This window comes from Ceratotherium simum, chromosome 4 (assembly GCF_057802395.1).
Source record: "Ceratotherium simum simum isolate JZ-2026a chromosome 4, ASM5780239v1, whole genome shotgun sequence".
NCBI lineage: Eukaryota > Metazoa > Chordata > Mammalia > Perissodactyla > Rhinocerotidae > Ceratotherium > Ceratotherium simum.
Genome location: NC_141903.1, coordinates 59499666 through 59523968, shown reverse-complemented (window position 1 = coordinate 59523968; position 24303 = coordinate 59499666). Strand labels below are relative to the sequence as shown.

General features: G+C 39.1%; 1 protein-coding gene across 3 annotated transcripts in view; it reads right to left on the bottom strand.

The window, feature by feature from the left end:
- The window catches only part of EPB41L4A (erythrocyte membrane protein band 4.1 like 4A), a 242249-nt gene that overhangs the window by 79682 nt on the left and 138264 nt on the right, over positions 1 to 24303 (bottom strand). For all 3 annotated transcript variants that reach the window (XM_087429928.1, XM_087429929.1, XM_004420315.3), the window contains exons 6-10: positions 15224 to 15321; positions 13960 to 14080; positions 11399 to 11486; positions 9091 to 9179; positions 8415 to 8478 (exon numbers count right to left, since the gene is read on the bottom strand). In XM_087429928.1, coding sequence (XP_087286054.1) covers positions 8415 to 8478; positions 9091 to 9179; positions 11399 to 11486; positions 13960 to 14080; positions 15224 to 15321 — 460 coding nt within the window. The remainder of the gene's footprint in view (positions 1 to 8414; positions 8479 to 9090; positions 9180 to 11398; positions 11487 to 13959; positions 14081 to 15223; positions 15322 to 24303) is intronic.

Here is a 24303-nt window from a genome sequence, read left to right as displayed (position 1 = left end):
AAAGCAATTCTGAAACTATAAGATGTATTTTAGAATTGAGCAAGAGAGTAAATGTGTTGCAGTTGTTGGGAGCCAAAGTTCTCACGGCCAAAGAAAGGACATAAAAATATGAAATGAGGGAAGGCAAGAAAGAACCCTGTGGGGATGGACAGAAATTGGAGGCATGGTATGAACTCATGATTTCTAAAATATGTATAAGCATGTGTACAAGCACGTTTATATGCACACATATATACATACGTATGTTTGTGCCTAAGTGTATATGCATGCATATATTCTCTAGCTCTGTCCACTGAAAAGGTCAAGAAGCAAAGTCACCTGAGTAGCCATGACCACACCTAGCACCCAGATCTTGACCCCTCCCCATGAAAAAGAACCGGGGTTCCTTGGAGAAACGGCTGACAACAGGGTGGTTGCAGGGTAGGTACAAGATGCACCTAAAACACCATACTGTACCAAAAAGGAAGAAAGTGCCAAAAAGAGGCAGGTCAAAAGGGCACAGGAGCCAGATACAAGGGGCTTCTACTAACCAAATCTAGCACAACTTGAACACCAAAACAGCTATGTACAGTAATGTACCATAAACCACTGAAAGAAACAGTAATTAATAAGTCTGTGCCAATAACAGATAAATAAATAAATGAGAGAAGGTGGGGCTCTCGCTTACAGTGGAATGCCAAGGGCTGACTGATAAACATGGAGAGAGTGGACAGCTGGAAAATCAGCATTTTGCAAGCATCATAGGAAAAGATCCGATCAAGCAAGAATCCTCAGTGAATGCTAGATCTACAGGGAAACTTTTAAGAGGAACGAGGTGTTTGCATTGACTTAAAGTACCTCCCCACAGATTATTTATTAGTTGCAAGGGAGAAAAAAACAAAACTAATTATACAGCGGAGAAATCGGGTAACACTGTGATGGGGTGACCAAACTTAACCAACGACACACAGATGGTCATCATGCGCCTCGAGATGTGACACCCCAAGAAGGAGCCACTTTCCAGCTGAGAATGCAGAACCTCAGTCTAATCACAAGGAAACATCAGACAAATAGGAAATGAGAAGCTTTCTATTTTTAAAAAGTGGAGTATTCTTCAAAATGTCAATGTCAAAAAAAACAAAGAAATCCTATGAAAATGTTCCAGATTAAAGGAGGCTAATTGGATTCTATATTGGAGGGAAAAAATGCTATAAAGGACATTATTAGGTCAACCAACAGAATTGGGATACAGAAGGTAGATGATAAAAGCATTATATCAACATAAATTTATTAAGTTGATAACTATACTGTGGTTACATCGGAGAATATCCCTATTCTTAAGAAATACACGCTGAAGTATTTAAAGACATATGATACATGTAACTCCCAAATCATTCAGAAAAGAAGCGTGCACGTGTGTGTGCGTAGAGAGAGAAAGAAAGAAAAACACAAATGATAAAGGAAATGGCATAAAATGTTAACAAGAAGTGAATCTGGGTAACAAGAGGTGAACATTTTCTTTGTTATAGTTTAATTTTTGCAAGCTTTTGTAAATTTGGAATTATTTTCAAGTGAAAACATTTTTTAAAAATCTATGTTCCATTTAAAATGTGAAAGGAACCCCTAGCTTACATCAGTGAGACCTCTTGGGCTTGTTGATGAACAGTGACAACTCCTGGCCACCATCACTTCCTGTGTATCCTTCTCAAAGCAGGTCTGAGAGTTCAGCCAAGTGGGTCTAATTACTCACGGCCAGAGCTGCCAGGAACCTTTGGATTCTACATCCTGTCATGCTGGGTAAGTTTAGCTGAGGTTAGTTCCATGATGCATTATACATAAAAGTAATCACAGCATCATTTATTCATTCTTTCATTTATTCAACAAATGTGCTTATTACATGCCAACTTCTAGGCCTACTGCTGCTGGGGACCGCACTCTCTCCCTGTTGACGAACCCAAGAATTTTGGGTATGATCCTAAACTCCCCCCGATCTTTCACAAAAACATTCAATCTGCTACCAATCAAAAGCAATCTTACCTCCTAAATGCCTCCCACATCTGCCCATTTCTCTGCATCCTTGTGGTGGTCACCCTCTCGTCATCTCCCCCTGATCAGTGTGCAGGCTTCTAACTTGTCTGCCTCTGTTTTCACCTCCCTGTTTCACCTGCAGCAAGAGTGCTCTTTCTGAAACGCAAATCTGATCGCAGTGAGTGAAGTCCAGGGCTTGAGGTATCACCCAATTTCCCACCAGTCCTCAATGCCATCAGCCCAGGTGAAGATCGAGTACAGGCGTACGGGTAAGACAGGCCCTCTCCCACACAAGGTAAGACTGAACTAGTGCACCGGGATACCTCACTTTCCTTAGGCCTTCTACCCCCACCACTAGGGGGCACACATGGAAACCTCTCACAACCTCTCCACTTTTATCTGCCTGAATCTTCTGGACCCAATCACATCGTGCTCCTTACCTCTGTTTATGTCAGTCACCCCCAAATAATGCTCAGCACATCCCTTAGTCTGTCCCCTTCTCCCACTCCTGAAACTCTTCCTTCATGCTCTCTGGAACTCATGGCCTATCATCAGCAAAATCCCCTCGCTCCTCAGTCTGTCTTGTACGTTGCCTTCAACCTCTTCTGCCAGTAGAAAGCTGGCTCTCCCCTGGGGACACTGTCTCAATGGCATTCCTCTCAAGTGGTGGCTGTGCCTTTTGCCCCCACTGTCCTTGTATCACTGGGCCTGAAAGTGGAGGAGAATCCTCCTTGCTCCCCATTGCCACCTTCAGACCATTCTCTCTCCTTCTCTCTAAAACTCGCAGCTTTGAATCTCATCAGATTACATCACCTGCTACTCTATGGTGGCTGTCATCCTTGAAGTCATCTCCCTCACATGTCGATGCTACTGCAATCACTGTCACTCTCTCCAATACTATTCCTATGTTACCTATTGGAAATTTCAACATATAATATAAACGATCCCTCCAACACCCAGACATCTCAGTTCCCTGAACTTCTCCCCTCCAACAATGCTGTATTCCTCCCTATCCCAGCCACTCACTCCCGTGCTCGTAACCCTAGAGTAGGGTTTCTCAGCTTCAGCACTACTGACATTTGTGGGGGGCCATCTTGTGCCTGCATAGCATACTGTAAGATGTTTAGCAGCGTTCCCAACCTCTACCCTCTAGATGCCAGTAGCACCCTGCCCCACCTAGCACTGTGACAACTAAAAATGTCTCTAGATGTTGCCAAACATCCTGGGAGCGGGGGGTGGGGGGCAGGGGTGAGAGGTAACCGCCACCAGCTGAGAACTATTGCCCTAGGACTTGCCATTTATAGTAACTGAAGCCCCTCCATAATCTCAATGCCTAGCACCCAACTGTCTGACCACCACCCTCTCTCCAGCTCCCTCCCTCCAGTACTTCACCTCCAACAATCTCTCAACTCCACCAGGACCTCCACCCACAGATCCCACCACTACTCTTTCACAGTCCTCGCTCACCTCCTCACCCAGTTTCAATTCCATGGTAAATCACTGTAATCGCTCCCCTGCCTCACTGGATGCCCTTGCCCTTCTCTCTCTTTATATTACTCTCTTGACAAAACCAACTCTCCACCTGCTTTGTGCCTGCACCAGCGCCACTGAATGTGGCTGGAGAAAAGCACACCATGAGTGGGCTCACTTTAAATTCATAACCCTTCATATTACCAAGCTATCATACAATATCAACCACATGTCCCTTGTCCATTTTCTCTCAAAAATTACTATTTCATATCTTCTTCTTCCTTTAGACCCCAACTCCTCCTCCCTAACCTCAGTTTCTGCTGATGGGCTTGCTACCTACTTCCCTCAAAATAAAAGCAGAACAATCATAAGAGAACTATCCACCTACCCTCACCTACCTTCCCATGCTCCATCTTCCTGCCTGCTAACCCCAGTGAACTGCCCTAGCTGCCCTCTAAAACCAATCCCTCCATTTATACACTAGATGTCATCCCCATCATCTACTCGAGGAATCTCATTCCAGCAATTCTCTCTCTCCTACATCCTCAAGTTTTCACCATGTATTGGATCGTTCTCATCAGGGTATACAGGTGCTATTATTTCTTCCAACTTAAAAAACAAAACAAAACAAATCTCCTCTTGATCTGCTTCACCTACCAGCTATCTTCCTATTTGTTTCTCTTTGTGCCAAAAGTCCTCAAAAGAGTTGTCTACACTCACCATCTCCAATTCCACTCCACCTATTACCTCTTTTGGTTTTTTTCTTAATTAATATGCATCAATTTAGGTACTCATCTCCTATTAAGGGACTTTTGGTTTTTTTATTTCTTTACTTGCACATACATGTCCCTTGTGATTCTCTAGGGTACACAGACCTAAGAGTGGAATTGCTGGATTAAAGCTCACTCTTTAAGCCACTGAAGCTCGTCATATCAATGACCTCCACTCTTCCTAAATTTGGTGGTCAATTCTCAGTCCCTCTCTTAATTGACATACCAGCATCATTTGACACCCACTTAATACATGATTTTTACCTGGCAAATGTGAGGACAATTAGTGTTCTTTCTACCTCCCTGGTTGTTCCTTCTCAGTCTCCTTTTCTGGTTCTTTCTCTTCTTATCTAGACTCATTCTCCTAGTGATTTCCCATAGTTTCAGGGCTTTGAATACCAGGATATGTCAATGATTCTCAAATTTGAATATTCTGCCCTGACTTTGGTCCCCAACTCCAGATTCATACAGCCCACTTATTAAATGCCTCCACTTAGATGTCTAACAGACATCTCAAACTCAACATGTTAAAATTGAGACTCCTGACCTTCCCTCCAAGCCTGCTCTCCTCACAGCCTTCCCCACCTCATGTTATGGCAGCTCTATTCTTCCTGCCTTTCAGGCCAAACACCCTTAACTCACCAGGACTCCTCTCTCTCATACCTCCCCACATCCACGAAACCACGTGGCTAAATCCAGAATCCTACAGCTTCTCACCACTTGGAATGTTGCTGCCCTGGTCTGAGCCACCCACATCTCTCACCTGGATTTTTGAAATCAGCATTAGTTGTTGAATGAGTGAACAAGCAACAATCTTTGCTCTGAAGGCAATCAGTGAAAAGTAACCATTTGATAACAGGCTTTGAAAAAATTTAAACCCCTGGTAATGAACACATATTCTTAAAACCAGGAACTAACACATAAGTGGTGGAACAGTAGTGGTATTTTCATTAAAATGAGAAAGCAATCGAGGATGCCTCATATTGGTAGATCACTTAACACTCTTCTAGAAGTTCTGACCAACACTATAAAATATGAAACATAACAGAAATGAGGGAATAAATTACTTTTATTTGTGAGTGATATAATTATATATCTATAAAAATTTATGAGAATCAAATTAAGAACCCTTGGCTACAACACAAGAATTCAGCAAAACGGCCAGATTTGAGATAAACATAAAATTCCACAGCTTTCTCTTCTACCAGTAAAAACCAGTTATAAGATATAATAGGAGGAAACAATTCATCCACAATATTAAGGAAAAAAAATAAAACCCATAAAAATAAAAGTAAAACACATTATCAAACACTGTGCAGGCACACATGAATAAGTATAATAAAAGGAGCAATGCTTATGATACGATATTAAGTATAAAACCTGTGTATAAAAACCACAGGGGGGATGATGCACATACATGTATATATACATAATTATACGTTCACTCTAACAGGGCAAAATCTGAAAGGGATTGTACCAAAATAATAGTCACTACCTCCGAATTTTACGTTAATAGGTAATTTTATTTTTCTTGTTTACAGTGTATTTCCCAGTCATCATGTAAGATCTTCACACAAAAAGTTTTGATTTTTCTTTGAGGTATTATTTAAACCACAATACCTATTTTGAAGCTTAAATAAGGCATAAAAGTATTTATAATAATTAGCTTCTTTTTACCAAACCAGGATTTAGTTGCAGACAACTATTTGTTGCTCTCTCAAAAATGACTCACTGAACTCATTAAGGTTACATCTGAGAAAGCTGAGATTGTTATGTGTGGATGCAAAGAAATATATGAATACACAAACAGTACATGGTAATACATTATTAGTATTTATTAAGATATGTTAACATGTTATGTTGGACACATTAATATTAAAAAGTGGAATTGAACAGTGTTCATGGCATAGTGTGACACCAGGAATATCTTTTATCTGTAGGACATTGCTGTTCTTTTGGGAACTGAATCTCTGAATTTGGCCCTAACAGCAGCAAACATCCTGAGTTAAGTCTCTCTGACCACACTAGCCGACCAGAAAACCAGCAGAATAAGCATTTCAACCATTTTTCAAGCTGACTCTGATTATTGTTCCAGGTGATGGGTTTCAGGGGGCTTTTTAATTTAATGTATGATTACAGTTAGGCCTCCATAATAATCAACTTAATTCTACCATTATGTAAATCACTGCCTCACAGAGAAGTACCCTGGTGGAGAAAGGAGAAAGACTCCACAAAGCAAGAATGCTCAGGAAACAAGTGCTTTGGTTAAATTAAGGTGCTATTTAATGAATTTTTAGAAAAAAATCCCTTTGATTCAAGCCTGAGTTATGTGACCTGCTTTGCTACCTTCCTAAAGATCAGTGACATTAGGCTTAACGACCAGGAGCATGCAGTGCCTTGGGCCGCACCCAAACATCCAGTCCTTCTCAGAGCTGCAGAAGGGACAAGGGCCAAGCTCAGCGTGTAGGAAACCAGGTCATGCCATGAAGATTGCCATGAAAAAAATAACATGATAATATCCATTTTGTTGTTGTTTTCACCTAATAATGAAGAAATCTAAGAAGTTGAAAGTTCAAGTTAGCTGTGACTTGACCAAATATTCATCCCAACCAGAAGATGTTTTAAGGCACTGTAATAATAACATACAGGTAGTTCATGAAAGGACTTCACTCACAAAAATAACAGGAACAAAGGGAGGAATGACTTTGAATAATAGTAATGCTTTCATGAAAAGTCTTATTATTTTATCATATTCTTATTAGAAACTTAAAACATTATCTTCAATGCATTGAACAGACCTTACTCCTTGCATTATTAAGTCATGTGAAACCAGAGGCAGGATAGGGAGAAAACTGTATAACCTTACCATCTAACTAGCTATTTTACTTTTTGGATGATTTTAATTCAATCTTATACTAAAACATCTTTTAAGACTGATGTGCCTAATCAGGAGTTGAAGAAAACTGGATTTCCTTCAAACTAGACCATTAAGAACTACTATGAGGTTTCTGGACTATCATTTCTTTAAAAGTCTGGAATTTCCCCTCCTTACAAATTCAAACTTATTTCAAAATCCAATTTTAATTTTATCAATAAATGGCAGCATGTCACACAGTTCAGGGAGGGATCACTGCATTTTTTCTAGAAGAAGAACAAATAGTAGCATCAGGTTTTCTGATCTGGCAGCACATAACCTCAGTAGATCAGTCCACTGATCACTGGACAGATATTTACTGAGTACCTGCTACATGAGGCCTATGCCAGACACCCCGCTCCAACTGTGGTTGCAGCCATGCTTTTCCTGTGGATGTATAAGCAGATTTTAGGTACTTCTTTTTTACAAGTGTCTCATCGGAAAGTCAATTCAACGCCATTCACTTAGGTTTTTCTTCTGCATAAAATGACTATCAGAGAGACAGAAGGGCAGATTCTCCTACTTCACGTTTGCACTCATTTATCCCATAAATTGGATTATAGTAATAGCACTTCAAGGGAGCATTATTTTCACAGGTAGATGAAAGGAAGCTTTCACATCCTTGCTTTCTTTTGCCTAGTTTCCTAAAAGCTACCTGTCAAGGCATGAAAGCACCTCCAGGCTCTGACAAACACTGTACCCATTACCCAAACAACCCTGGAGGACACTGCTAAGTCGCAGAGCGAAGCTCAGCATTTCTGCACCCTCGCCTTACATTCTCCCTTGGAAGCGTCCAGAATTTCCCATCTGGTTTACCTACCACACTCAACTAGGGAAACAGCAGAAGTGTGACTCTCTACAGGTTAACTTACTTTGGGACAAAATCAGGACACTTTTTATCCTGTACGCAGGCTACACCCTTCTGATGACGAATCCTACCTTCACAGACAGAGCTGAAGAACAAATTACACTAATGATAATCACCTCCTAGTCTCTCCTGTGCCCTAGAAAGGCTTTTTTTTTCCCCTTTTTTAAAACTAAAATGACATTTCTCCAGTTACCAACTTATTCATTTCTACTCACTTCTCTTCCCTTTCCTTGAGAAAAACTATGCACGTGAATCAATTAACCTGGTTCCATGTGGCTGCAGCTGAAGAAAATACAGCAGTTTTACTTCACGGTGTCTTTTAAGTTGTCAATGAGCAGACAAGACTTCTCTTCTCAGTTAAGCTATGTGCTAAACAAAAACTTACATCTTTTCCCAGTACTCTGAGTTCAAACTGTGTCTCCTTGAAGTGAACCTTTGTAATTCGAGGCCTGAAAAACAAAGCAGATGGTGGTGGTAGTGCTGTTTTTAAGAACTAATCTTTCAGAAATTCTGAGAAGTATCCTGTGGACAAAGGTTGGTTCCTACTGGCTCCCTTACATACTGCTGCAGTAATTGTAGTGAGTTTCCTGTACATCCTTTGTCTGGACATCCTCCTAAACAAATCTCCATTCTCATTCTCCTGTGCTTCTCCCCTGAATGTAGACAAGCTGGGAAGCCCCAGGCCCTGCCAATGCTGCCTTCCCAGACTTAGTGTAGTGCTATAGGCACCCCCAATCTCTCTCAGATCCTTCCCCACTAAGAATTAGAACTCAGAGCAGTCCTGGGCCCACAGCATATACTGGAATGGGTAGGAAATCCTCCTACACACAGCTTCCATGGACAAGAGAGTCCAGAATCACAGTACCTGAAATTTATAGAGAAACTATATACCGAGACACATTGAGAGAAAACTTATACCCAATTTCACTCATTTATTGATCAACCACTGGAAATGTACCTGTTTTCTTTTCCCCAACCCTGTCATTGACACACAAGTCCCACAAGCCCAATACAAACAATGTATAACTTGAATAACAACTCTGCTCTCAAGTTATACTTACCAGAAATACTTCCCCACTTGCTTTTTATTCTTGTAGACAACAACACCAACTGGAGTTAATCCTAAGAAATACTCAGATTTGTTTTCTCCCTGCAAAAACAAACATATGCCTATTACCATGAATTTATTCACATAAAAGCTCTTTGTCAAACTGTAATTGGCCATACAAACGTAATTTGTTGCAATAATACTGGATCTAGTTTTTGAAAGACATCAGCTTAGAAAGCTAGCTAAGCTATGATGGTAGTTAACTTGCTCATTTTTTTCAAAGTTCTCAAGAGAATCTTTCTTAGTGCATTCATACTTGTAACTTCAGTTCATTAAAAGAACCTGGACTACCAATCAGGCCACTGATCGACTCACTCCATGTTGCTTCTACAGTGGTGTTCAACCCTGGCTGCACGTTAACGGGAATCACCCACGCCACTTAAAATGCCGGTGCCTCGGTGCTACCAAAACCAGTTAAATCAGAATCTGTAATGAAGGGGCCCAGGCATCAAAACACATAAATGCTCCAGGTGATTCTCCTGTGCAGCCAAGGATTGAGAGCCACTGGCTTCTATCAAAGGTCCCTTCCAAGGGCTCATCTTGATGTTCTTCTCTGATGTGGACCATCATGAGGCCTGCTTCATACCACCTCCTCCAGAAAGTTCAGGCAGCCGCCTCCAGGCACACACTTGGATTTGCTAAGGTCTCTCTCATGTTCCTTCCTACTTCCATTTCTGACTTCAAGACTGCTCAAAAAATTTAAAAATGTCCTCTCTTCTGGTAAAGACTGGAAACCCTTCATTTCCAGAAATGATAAATTCCAACTAAAAAAGTGAGATTCTGAAATGAAAGAGTCACACGGTGGGTACCAAGGACATAAATAGAACTGTCTGTATTAATCTTATTTCTACTCTAAGGTCAAATAACAGCCTGCAAAGTCACATTCCCAAGGAACACAAGATAACTAATATGTTTTAGAAGGATACCAGCTACTGTCCACTTTCAGTTCTAAAAAGTCAATCTTAAAGGAAGGTATGGAAGATTCTAATGAATCCAGTTCATTTGCCATAAATTCCTACCACCCACAAAAATGTGTTTGTGAATTAGGATAAACATTACACAGATGCAGAAGCATTTTGCAGAAGACTTTCTCTTTATACATTTCCTATAAATATATTTTTTAAAAAACTGAAAACCTAACAAGATTATTATGGCTAGAAGGGAAAAAGATAACTATTCCACAAAGTTTTAGGGGTGTTCTTAAAGGACAGTAGTATGGAGCATTTAATCATCTAATGAGATTTGAACCTAATATATCAGGGAACTACTACTTTCCCCAAGTATGTAACTCTTATTGCCTTATTAATGGTATACACAGGGATGCTTCTAACTCTTTACAAATAATGAGATGATTTCTTGTTTTAAGAAACTCTGACAAGCAAAAGACATATTACAAAATGAAAGCATGAATGAATGACTTGCGCTACAGGAAGCTTTATCAGCGTTCCTTAAAAATTGAGTTCCATACTCCAACTGACATTTACTCTACATATAATCTTGAGCGATTCATTTCATGTAAAGAATAAGGCACTTGGCTCATTTTCTCAAATAATCAAATTTGACTATTTCTAACTAAACTCTTATAAAATGAAAGGCAATGACATGTCAATCTCACTGGCATAAAATAATCAATTGGTAACCCTAGAGAGGTGGCTCACAGGTTAAGACCTGGATCCAGAACACTCAACAGGGATTTAATATAATTGTTCATTGACTATATCTGGCAAGTTTTCATCAGCCCCTGAAGAAAATCTGCAAAAATATTTCCATTAATGCAGTGGCAATAACGACAGTAGGCAGTAACCCTAATACTGACAGAACCTGCACATTCAACATAGAACCACCAACAGCTGCACCTATACTGTTGCCTAAAGCCTACTTTACCTGGAAAATGATTTTATGACTATTTTCTAGCCATAAAATCTACTTTTGGAAAATCCTCCTGTTTTCTGTCTAACACAATCAATTATACACCAATTTCAAATTGTTTTGACATTTAGCTAAGCCCTTTGGAGCTGTTATCCAGATTGTGTTTTCAAGCCCAGTTAATTGTTTTCTGCACATGGAAATATAATCAGACTTTTATGCAAAACTCTAGGGTTTAATTCACGCAAGAGATTCTTTATGTTCGAAAAACAGATGAAAAAGTATCCTCTGCTCACTAAACAACAGGACTGCAGCTCTCCTTTGGGAGTTTCAGTGACTTTCTAAGAAAAATGTCATCAGCTTAAAATATTTTGTGTTAATTAAATGTTACTCACATAGACGGGATGGAGGTCAACGCCATACATCTCCAGGGATTTGGCAGTCCTCAAGTAATTCAGTTCCGCTTCACAAGGAGCCTGACCCCTACACCCAGCATAAAAACAAAGAGGCTTACTTTACTCATAGCTACTGCACTTGTAGGAAATGTAAACCATCTCCTCTATATCCACTCGAAAAATAAATAATTCTTTGTGCTAATGCAAACATAAGTCTCTGTATTTCAAGAAGCCCTTGCCTTCTTGGTGACAAAATGTTATACTCTGAGGTGATACTTGTATTAAGTTAATTTCATTTACCAGATTTATTTTGCTCATTATAGCCAATCCCAATGTCCCATCATATATTAAAACTTCTCAGTTTCAGAAACCCTCAAAGAGATTATTGAGAATACAAGCACTCAAATTAAAAAGCACACCCTTTACAAAGAGTAAAATGTCTCCATGCACCAGCAGCTCTCCATAGGAGGAAAAGGAATAAGGGCAGTGGTGGGCAGGAAGAAGAGAATGGGCTCCCCACCACCCAACCAGAGTTCAGTATCTCCTGAACACATTAGGATTTAGAAACTGTAAAAACAGTTGTCATTTTTTCAAGACAAAGTATAGAAATCTTCCCGAAATCTTCACTGGTGGTAACATACAGAAAATAGCATTCATTCCTAATGAGGGTGAGTATCTGCCAGGAATCTCCATGGATGAGTGGAACTGTGTGTGTGTGTGTGTGTGTGTGTGTGTGTGGGCGCGTGTGTGTATGCATGTGTGTGACAGAGAGACAGAGAAAGATTTTTAACGGTTATCAAAAGGAGTTATGAATTTTTTAAAATTAAGAAATGCTGCTTTGATGCATTCCCATGTTTCAGCCATGGTACCCTGGAAAACCCAACAATATACCATACTTTTGAAAGCTATGAAAAATGTGCATCACAATTAGACACGAAAGCTACCATGCCTTGATCAAGCTTTATTTTTTTAGAAATAACAGTCACGTCACACTGTCAACACCATCACATAAAAGATATAAGGCCCTTTACCCAAAGCTCCTTGATAATTTCAAAATATAATTGTACTTGGACACTTCTAGTAGAATTAATATTCTCAGAATGTGCCAAACACACTGCCCTTCATAATGTTATAACAGGCACTCTCTGAGCAAGCACTTCAGCAAAACCTTAAAATGAAGGGCTCTAGAATCAGACTGGAGAGCATTCTGGTGCATGCTAACACAAATGGAGAGCCTGGTTTCTCTGATTGCAATTCAGCAATTGACTTCTGCTGCTCCTCACTGAAACAGATCCTTTAGGAAAACATTTTTTGTTGACCAGATTAATTCTACTCTTTTTTTTCTTAACTATAATAGATCTGAAACCAAGCAAATTCAAGAGGGAATGTTACATAAGAGGCAATAAAGCAAAGTTAATCAGTATAGAGGATTTAACCAAAATAACTATAATTAAATTATAACTTCAATGCTGTAGGCCATTAATTGAAAATCCTACTAGGAGAGCATGTATATTAGCAGAAGTGCATATGGTGTTAACATAATACTATCCAAGTCTCCACACTGGTGTCATCATGATTTCCAGATTTGTTGCTATAGACTGAATAGGACTCTGCTTATAACTATGAAGAATTTACATACTTAAGATAGAGCAAATCCAGAATACATTAATGCTTTTGCAGTTATAAAATATATTTGTAGCTAAAAATATAAATTTCACAAGGTACTGGTGATTGAAAAAATAGAAGACTGCAAAATATAATACATACAGAATGATTCCATTTATGTAAAATCATACATACATACATCTATAAAAAATCGATTTTCTCTGTGAAATTATGCACAGAGAGGTCTGAAAGGCCATTAACCAAAAATAACTTGACTTTAGGTATTGGGATTTAGTCTCTCCTTTATACTTTCTAAATTGTTTGGGTTTTCTATGAGCATTTTAGTATTATAAGAAGTAAAAAACTTTAAAAAGAAAAAGAACGCTAGAATGTTCAAGGCATAGGTTAAGAATTTATCCTTCTAGAAACTTTTCTTAAGGCTGCCAATAGCATAAGATGATGGTTCATGGATAATGTAACATAAGATGTGATCCTTTTTTCCCAGCTTTATTGAGATATAATTGACATATAACACTGTGTAATTTTAAGATGTACAACATGTTGATTTGATACACATATATTGCAAAATGATTACCGCTGTAGCGTTAGCTAACACCTCCATCACATCACATAACTACCATTTATTTTTCGTGGTGAGAACATTTAGGATCTACTCTCTTCACAACTTTCAAGTATATGGATGGACCTTGAGGGTACTATGCTAAGTGAAAGAAGTCAGACAGAGAAAGACAAACACTGTATGATGTTAGTTGTATGTGGAATCTAAAAAAGCCAACCTCATAGAAACAGAGACCAGAATGGTGGCCACCAAGGGCTGGGAGGTGGGGGAAATGAAAAGGTGTTGATCAAAGAGTATAAACTTCTACGTATAAGATGAAGTTCTGGGGATCTAATGTACAGCATGTTAATTACAGTTAATAAAATGTGATTCTTACATTAGAGTTTTATGAATTCTTTCTATGGCTTCTTCAAGTTCTTCCTTCTGATCAGGAACAAACCGATACTCTGACACATATCCTGCAGTATGCTTATACGGGTCATAATCTCCAAGTTCAGCTAAAAAAGAAAGAAATCGTAACTTTTTTCCATTTTAGGAAGATATTCCTATCATACTTAAACATTTTGTTCAAATACCTTAATAAATTCATATATAAATAATTTTAGTAAAAAACAACTCTGATGAACATCTATGGATCATATAAACAAAATAAGTTCTACATTTTTGCTTTCTGAAACTCTATAATTATTATTTTCATTTCAATTATTCTTATCAGTTTATATGAAATAAAACATTGTAAACAGAATTTAGAGTATATATATTGGAAATGCTAGAGGTGAAAAACAACCATGACCTTAATATATCCTCTCAGACAATGACACCAACAGATACAGCATGTGATTCAAAACATATCTGCCCCAAATAATGGTCATGGAAATATAACAAAATGCTGCACATAACCCCATTACAGTTTACACCGAGAAGCAAAATGAAACCAGAAAGCTCACTATATTACATTTATAAAAATTCTTCTCCCTACATTAATCCACCTTCCAAGCCCAACCCAGTTCATCTATGTGACTTTTTTCCTCGAATATTTTTTCTAGACTGTTTCTGGTCCTCAAATGCTGCAAAGGCAAAGAACATGCTGTCTCATTGCTCCCATACCTAGCTTGATTCTTAGAAGGATCTCAGTAATTGTAAGTGGAAACAGCCTCAGCCTCAGTCTCTAAAACTATGTGCAACCTGAAGCTGCCCCACGTGGCCGCCATATTGATGCCAAGAGCTCAATGAGTGCTGAACGTGTGCCATACTCTGAACTGGCGTTGGCACCTGACCATGTGGAGTCTTCACAACAGCCGCCTGGAAGCAATGTGATCTCTGAGACATAATAGCTTTGAGGGATCAATGAACTCAGGTGGGATGTAAAATAGAACAGATTTTCAGACCCTCCACTTAATCAAGAATCAATGTCATTCCCATGACTAAAACTCCACATGACCTACTTACAAGGGATATGTAACCGGCTTAATTTTTATCTCTTCCAAAAGGACACTGATTATAACTTGAATTACAACTAAATTCAATTTTTTTAGCAAAATGTCAGTTGACAAGAATTTTGGTATATAAATTTCTTACAAAGAAAAATTCAAATATTTTTCTCAAGACATCTGAAGGAAATTTGCTCAAGTGGAACCTACACTGGATGGCATATGCTCCCAGCTGAGCAGCAATGTTGACAGGGCAGGGCAGCCGGCCCTGAAGGACATCTTGCTTCACCTGCAAGAAAAACTGATATCTAAAAAAAGAAATGGAAAAAAGAGATTAATGATATTTTACACCACCCAGACCTGAAGTTTCAGACCCTGATAATCAAGGTAACACTCAATGACCTTCCACGAAAATAAAGCTACTTTCTGCTCTTCTGTGAGGGGGGCTGTTGAGTGAACAGGGACTATTTAAACACACTCTACAGAGGCAATACAGGGTAGTGGCTAAAAAGTGCAGGCTCTCAAGTCATACCGGCTGGACTGCAGCCCAGCTCCAGTACTCACCACCTCTGTGGCCTTGGGTGGCTGCATAACATCTCTAAGAGCCAGTCTCCTCACCTGTAAAACTGGGACAGTGAAGTATCTACACCTCATAAAGTTAACGTGGTGGTTACATATAAGCTCTCCTTACCCTCCTCATTACTGCCACTGCCACTACTACTATGACATGCTCTCAGTGGGAGGAGCAATTCACAAGGACCCCAACCATACAGCATGCGTTATCTACAGGGTCTAAAATCATGGATACAGGACAAAAAGCTCATTATAGTGTAATTCCATAAATCCTCCCACTTAAGACCCTGCCCATTATCTGCAGTTTTGCTCATTCTATTTGCCTAAAGAAAACCTGTTACAATAATAGTGCCACCCACTCTTCTAAACATTGTAAATATAGTAACTCATTCCAAGCATCTTACACACAATAACTTATAGAAGACATCAAAATGAGGTCAGCGCTATTATTATCTCCACTTTGTCGATAAAGAAACTAACAGACACAAAGAGATGAAGTCACTTGTCTGAGATCTCACGACTAGTTAAGCAGCAGAGCCAGAACTGGAACCCAGGTAATCTGAACCTAGAACTCTCTTCATGAGGATGCTATGCAACTATGGCTAGCTTTTTTTCCCCTATTCAGCCTTTCTGTCAGTGAGATGAAAGAGGCCAGAGTTTATGAACCAATACAATGAACCATCAACGCCATCCTCAGCCACTATCACTTACACACACACACACACGCACAAACACACAGTCTCACTCACACACTTCAGGCTGTCCTTTGTGATTTCTCTTCCTTTGTAAGGTGACTCGATGTCATTGGAAAAGGCAGGAAAAAAAGCAATGGAAAGGAATTATAAAAATTAGCTGTGATAAGTTTCTTTTCTCCAATGCTCACAACCAAAGCCCTTCAATGAGGGAATCCAAATGTTAGATACTACTCTGATTATTCCTAGAAGACTGATATCAACTTTGATTGCACCCACAGGCTCCAGTGAAAATCTGCCTAACATCCTGTGTTTCCCCACTGCCCATTTCAGTAAATGGCAGCACAGTTCTCCAGACAGTCAAGTAAGAGAAATCTAAGAACAATGTGTAACCCCTGGCACCCACATCCAATCACTAAATCTGCTGATTTTTGCAATCCATACACTTCTCTCCATCTCCTAGTCCAGGTCTCTATCCACTGAATTTCGAAAACCTTCACCGCTGTCCATCATTCATGCTGATCTCCCTTCCAAATAACTTTCCCAAGAGGTAAATAGGATTCTTAAGAGGTAAAGAGGATCACTTCACTTTCTTAATTAAAAAACAAAACAACACTTTAAAAGACTTCCGTTTGCCTTCAGGATAGAGTTCAAGATCCTTAAGATAGCTTGTAAGACTTCTGCTTACTTCTTGAGCCAAATCTCTTGCCATTAACCAATGACTAACACCACTCCCTAATTTGCATTCACTTTTCCAGCTTTACTTAACTACTTTCCATTCCCTGAATGCTCATCTTGGATATCAAGTCCACTTTTTGTTATAATTATCTGTGCTCCTCTTGAAGAGGAGGAAAGCAGAGTAAAGTGATATTAGCAAAACTTAAATGCAAAAGCCTATAAACTAAAGAGACATTTCCTTGAATTACTACTGCTTGCTGGAAACTTGCATTTAGCTACACTCTCTCTATTATTAACTTGGAATTTCTTTTCCTGAAAGTGGATTTGTTTTAGGACATGGGTCACAGATGCATGTTCGTCTTGCTCTATTAAGACTTTTATAACATCTGACTGAAGAGTCAAATCCCTTGCCAAATACAGAAACTGAGGGACTAATCCCACAAGAGTTTGCTTCAAAGAGGAAGGGAAAGAGAAATAGAGGGAGATGAAAAAACAATGAGAGCTGAAAGAGAAAGACAAACAGATACAAAGAAACAGGAACCATATCCCATTGGTAACTGTGTTCCCAGCATACAGGGCTCAGCACACAGTAGCTGCTCAATAAATACTTGTTGACTTGATGGATGGATATATGACAGAGAGACAGATGGATGAAAATGGAAAAAACTGAACATTCTTTGCTGTCTCTGAGAAATTCATGGAGGAAAAAAAAGGAGATCTGTTCAAACTTCCCTGGACAGCCTGCCTTTTTTTTTGTGGTGAGGAAGATCAGCCCTGAGCTAACATCTGTTGCAAACCCTCCTCTTTTTGCTCAGAGAGATTAGCTCTGAGCTAATGTTTGTGCCCATCCTCCTCTATTTTGTATATGGATGTTGCCACAGCATGGCTTGATGAGCGGTGCATAGGTCCACGCCCAGGATCCGAACCTGTGAATCGCAGCCTGCCAAAGCAGAGCGTATAAACTTAACCACGATGCCACTGGGCTGGCCCCAGACAGCCTGCCTTTTAAAGATACCAGAGATCTCTAAGTCATTGTATCAAAAAAAATCCACTAAAATCAAAGAAGACAAGAAAACTATTTTTATTTTTTTTTTTTTAAAGATTTTATTTATTTATTTTTCCCCCAAAGCCCCAGTACATAGTTGTCTGTCATAGCTGCACATCCTTCTAGTTGCTGTATGTGGGACGCGGCCTCAGCATGGCTGGAGGAGTGGTGCCTCGGTGCGCACCCGGGATCCGAACCCGGGCCGCCGGCAGCGGAGCGCACGCACTTAACCGCCAAGCCACGGGGCCGGCCCAAGAAAACTATTTTTAACTAAGAATTTGATTAATCTTTATTGCAGCAAGCATCGTATTAGTTTTACATAAGACAAATTTATGACACAGTAAAATCATATTTTAATATGCTAAATAAGCACTTTATCATAGCTCAGGGCCTATTTTTAATTAACTGTATATAACTTATCCATTTTATGGAACTTAAGAGTATAATAGTTTATTTAAATGATAGATTTAGAGTTGTTAGGTCTTTTCTTCTGTGTCATTCTGATTAAGGCTATGATTGGATGCTTGAGTCCTTGTTTATCTCTGGTTTAATTAGGATGAAACTACAACCCAGTTTGCCTAGGACTGTTCTAGTTTATCCCTATTATATATGCCTAATTATTAATAACTCTTCATCATTTTCCAAAGTATCAAGGTTTGGACAATGAGTTACATCATGACTCTTAGTTATATTGTACCCCTATTGGAGAAAAAAAGTGCTGATTAAAAATGATCCACTTAATAAGGAAGCTTTCCAGAACACATTCTGGTTCCAAGCAGAGGCTTCATAAAGCAATTACTGGTTACCTTTTTATGTAAATTAACACACTGGTGTACATGCACTGTCTCCTAAGCTAGAATGTGAACTCTGGGGGAGCAGTGCTCCATCTTCCACCCTATCCCCACTTATCACAACACTACAACCAGTACAACACAAGTGAAGGTCTTGAAATATCGGCCTCACAGTTTTCCATTTATCTGACATTCAATGAAAAGAGCTGAATTGACACCAAGGATGTAGACGTTGTTGAGGACCATCAACAATTTAGCAAATATCAGAAGCAAGAAGAACAGCAAAGGAGACTTGCTTAAAGAAGCGGCGGGAAGACCACATTTCTACAAGAGCCCAAACAGAAGGTTTCCCTGCAATTCTGTGGCCAAAGACAGCCAGAAATGCTCACACCAAAGAAGCCTCAAGTACATCCTCCAATGACGTAAGCCAACAGAATCTTGAGAAAGAGGAACAAAGCTGGAGGTATCGTGTTCCCTGATTTCAAACTATACTACAAAGCTATAGTAATCAAAACAGTATAGTACTGGCACAAAGACAGACACATAGATCAATGGAACAGAATAGAAAACCCAGAAGTAAACCCATGCTTATCTGGTTAATCTATGACAAAGGAGGCAAGAATATATAATGGGGAAAACATAGTCTCATCAATAAATGGTGTCGGGAAAACTGGACAGCTACATGCAAAAGAATGAAACTGAACCACTTTCTTATACCACATACAAAAATAAACTCAATGGATTAAAGACTTAAATGTAAGACCTGAAACGGTCAAACTCCTACAAGAAAACATAGGCAGTCAGCTCTTTGACATCGGTCTTAGCAGTACTTTTTTGAATCTGTCTCCTCAGGCAAAGGCAACAAAAGCAAAAATAAACAAATGGAACTACATCAAACTAAAAAGCTTTTGCTGAGGGAAGGAAACCATCAACAAAACGAAAAGGCAACCTACTGAATAGGACAATATATTTGCAAATGATATATCTGATAAGGAGTTAATAACCAAAATACATAAAGAACTCATCATACAACTCAATAGCAAAAAAACAAAGAATCCAATTAAAAAATGGGCAGAGAGTGGGGCTGGCCTGGCAGTGTACCAGTTAAGTTTGTGTGCTCCGCTTTGGCAGCCGGGGGTTTGCAGGTTCGGATCCCGGGCACACACCAACACACTGCTTGTCAAACCATGTTGTGGCGGCATCCCATATAAAGTAGAGGAAGATGGGCACAGATGTTAGCCCAGGGCCAATCTTCCTCAGCAAAAAAAGGAGGATTGGCAACAGATGTTAGCTCAGGGCTACTCTTCCTCACACACACACAAAAAAAGCAAGGAAGTCTGGCAATGGATGTTAGCTCAGGGTGAATCTTCCTTGGCAAAAAAAGAAAAAACTACAATGAGATATCACCTCACGCCTGTCAAAATGGCTATTATCAAAAAGACAATAAATAACAAGCGTTGGCGAGGATGTGGAGAAAAGGGAACCCTCATACACTGCTGGCGGGAATGTAAATTGGTGCAGCCACTACGGAAAACAGTACGGAGATTCCTCAAACAATTAAAAATACAACTACCAATTCCACTTTGGGGTATTTATCCAAAGAAAGCAAAAACCCACTAATTTGAAAAGATGTATGCATCCCAATGACTTGAGATCCTCCCTGGTGAGGAAAATGAAATAGGTGGGGACAAGCAGAAGTCCGATTTCTGGTACCAGTTGAATGTGACACTGAAGAATCTAAGAGGAGAGTACCTACCCACATGGAAGGCAGGATTGTTTTCTGCATCCCACAGAGACTGAACACAGCATTTGATAGGAGCCTCATTAGTTTGGATAAAACTTAAATGTGAGGCACAGAAGGAAACGTTTAAATAATAACATAATATTGAACACTGTGGGGAAAATGGCTTAAGAAGAAGAAAAATAGTAGAAGAAAAAACCACTAATTCTCAAGAGAAAGTGACAAAGAAGATTGGGAATAATACTTGCCTCAGAAGCTTAAAGCTGATGATTAAAACACAGGAACAAATAGCAATAATATCACCTTACATTTGTCAAGTCCTTTAAAGTTCACCAATTTCTTTTACATCCATACTGGAATATGACCCTCACCTCAACTCTGAGTATTGAGGACCATTATCTTCACTTAGCAAAGGAGACAGGGACTCCAGAAGTGAACATGAAACTGAAGGTCATTCAACTAGTAAAGAAGCTAAAACAAGCTAATCTTCACAAAGTGAAGAATATGGATTACCAAAAAATAATAATAATAATTGATGACCTTAATGTCAATCTCCAAGAAAATACTATAAAATATTATAAAACAAACTAAGAAACACACTCCTGTTTTTAGAAGCTAAAAAGTGTTCATTATGAACAAGTCGTTCGGAACTAACATTACTTTCTTTTTCAGAAATAGTTGCTTGATCCTTAGAAGTTCAGGAAAATTTCAGTGGCATCACAGATAGGGTTGTCAGCAAAGCAATGGACAGTCTCTGTGTCCTCTCCAGAGGACTGAAACTCTCTCTCACTTTGGTCACTACTGAATCACTTTAGTACTCAGCACACTGGAACAACACGCTCCACGTAGTTATTGAACAAACGGAGGTGAGTGAGTGAGTGAATTCTGTCTTTGCGTACGAATTCAAGAAATGCAGGCTAGAGGGCAGTAGTAGGATGATTCACAGTTAAATGAACAACTACACCCAGAAAGTTCTGACTAATAGATTGACCTTAACTTGGAAGACCTATCTCAGGTCTCTAAGTTGTTCTTTTCCTCCTTAATATTTTAATCAATAATTTGAAGACATAAAATAATTATCATTTCCATTTTAGGTACCCTTCCCATCTACTGCTGGTGGTCTAGTGGTTAAGATTAGGTGCTCTCACCGCTGAGGCCCGGGTTCACTTCCAGTCAAGGAACCACACTACCATCTATCGGTTGTCATAACGTGGCAGCTGCATGTTGCTATGATGCTGAAAGCTATGCCACCAGTATTTCAAATATCAGAGGGTCACCCATGGTGGACAGGTTTCAGCGGAGCTTCCAGACTAAAATAGACTAGGAAGAAGGACCTAGCCATTCACTTCTGAAAAATTGGCCATGAAAACCATATGCATAGCAGGGGAGCATTGTCTGACATAGCTCCGGAAGGTGAGAGGTTGGCACAGAAAGACCAGGCAGGGTTCCGCTCTGCTGTACACAGGGTCACTAGGAGTCAGAATCGACTGGACAGCACTAACAACAACAAACCATCTACTGAACACTTATATTTTGCATTATTACATTTTGCATGTATTATCTTATATATTCCTCCCATCATCTTTTTGAAGAAATACTTGCATTCCATTTTATAGAGGAGAAAACTGAAATTTTAAAAGGTTATGTAATCTTCTCAAGATTACACAGCTAGTGAGTGGCAGAGTGAAGATGCAAACCTCAGCCTGTCTGAGTCTAAAGCCTGCCTTCTTAACTAATATGTGTGTTATGCTTATCAAATCTGCAGACGAGACACAGCTATGAGTGACACAGAATAGATGGAAGGCTGTCAGAATATTTTGAATCAGAATTGAAAATAGGTTTAACAGATGTCATGAGGACACGAATTATTTAAAGGACTGACGAAGAGAAGAGACATTAGATTTATTCTGCATAGACCTAGAAAGAAAACCTAGTACTGATGACAGAAGTTCAAGGGATTTACTTCTTATTGAATTTCCTATTGCTTTGCAAGGCAGTAAGGTTTTCTATCTTAAAAATGTTTACAAAGAAGCTGGGTGACTTGTCAGGAATGCTGTACATAAGGGTGGAGGTTAGGATATATGACCTCAGAGTTATTTCAGAAAACATTTTAGAGCACAGAGCAGGCACTCCAGGTTGACATGATTCTATTCACTTATATTTTTCATGGTCTAGAACCTTATTTTCCTGTGTATGCCATTCACCTCCTGTTTTTTCTCCTAAATACAACGTCCTTCTGGAATAGTGATCCAGTATGATCATATATGCACATGAGAAGATTCAGTGCAGCAATATCTATAATTTAAAAAAAGGGAACAAGCTGGAGAGCCATCCACAAGGGCATGGTTAAATAAATTATGGAATACTACACAGGGGTAAAACAAGTAGGTTAGATGGTGAAAGAGGTCTGTAGAATAGGTATAAAATAATATGATTATCAAAAAAACTATATGTATGGAAGAATAGGTATGAGCAAGTTTACTATAGCATTATTTTCCTTATCAAAAAAATAGAAACAATCTAAGAGCCAATACAGAGTAGGCTGGAACAAGTTCCAAAGAATTAAAGCAAGATAAATGTTCAACTTGAAAATGCTGGCCTAAGTATAATTTTCCTTTAAGAACATATATTGGGGGATTTTGTTTTTTGATTTCAGTTTTTGCTTTTGCCAAAATTATCTCATGTAATTGACTCCATTCTTAAGGTCCATTACGCCTACCCATTTAAGTTAACATATTCATGCAAATCAATGACTTTATCTCTAGGACATACTAAGAATAAGTATATAGTGATATCACATTAAATGCACATTTAACTTATCTAAATTCAACTATATGTTTTAGGCAAAAAATTATTACAGATATGGCCACTAACTGTAAGCCAATTATGTCATCTGTTTCTTAACTACATGATCTGGCCTAATACTTGAGGAAAAACAGGTTGTATTGAATGTATTGTGGGGTTGTACATTACACACAAATCCATGTATTCTGTTAATGAGCTGTTAGTAGATTCCAAAGGGAAATTTCTGTTCATCATTAGTATTTGGTGAACAGATGTGAAGTAATGCATTATAAAACACAGCTCTTTTTCCCTTTAACACTAAATCAAGTATCTTTTGGAACCTCATTTAAGATGTATCTCCACTAAACTGCCAGAACAAGAGGGAATGAAATAATAAAGGCTAACACTTATCAAGCACTTACTATGAGCCAAACACAACCAACTGTAAGAGTTTGTATTTACATACATTATTCCATTTAATGCTTACGAAATCCTTATGAGACAGATACATCTCCAATTTTACAGTTGAGGAAACTGAGGCACAGAGAGGTTTCAAAAAGAAGGACTTTCCTTGTATTTTCCTAAAATGTTGTTCCCTTGCAATTGCCTAATGAGTTTTTATACCACTTGGGCTCAGTGTCCCCATGAGCCTATGATTCAGAAATCCCTCTTGATTGCAAAGACTGTTCATGAAATTCTAATGTAAAAACGACCCCTCTCCTCAACATCTCCCCAACATAAGCCCTTCTCCCATAGACGTGCACTCGCGGAAAGCCTCAACGGGCAGCCCCGCTTTTCAGAGGGCTCACTAACAATGTGGCAATGGAAGACGTGAATGCAGACATCAGCACAGATCTAAAAATGAGGCCTAATTATAGCACTTCAGAGTGGAATAGGTAAGGTCCAATTAGCCTGCCCTCTTCTCACTCTTCTGTGTGCAGTCCAAAACCAAGACAAAAGAAAGTCTAACGAAAATGATGAAAGGA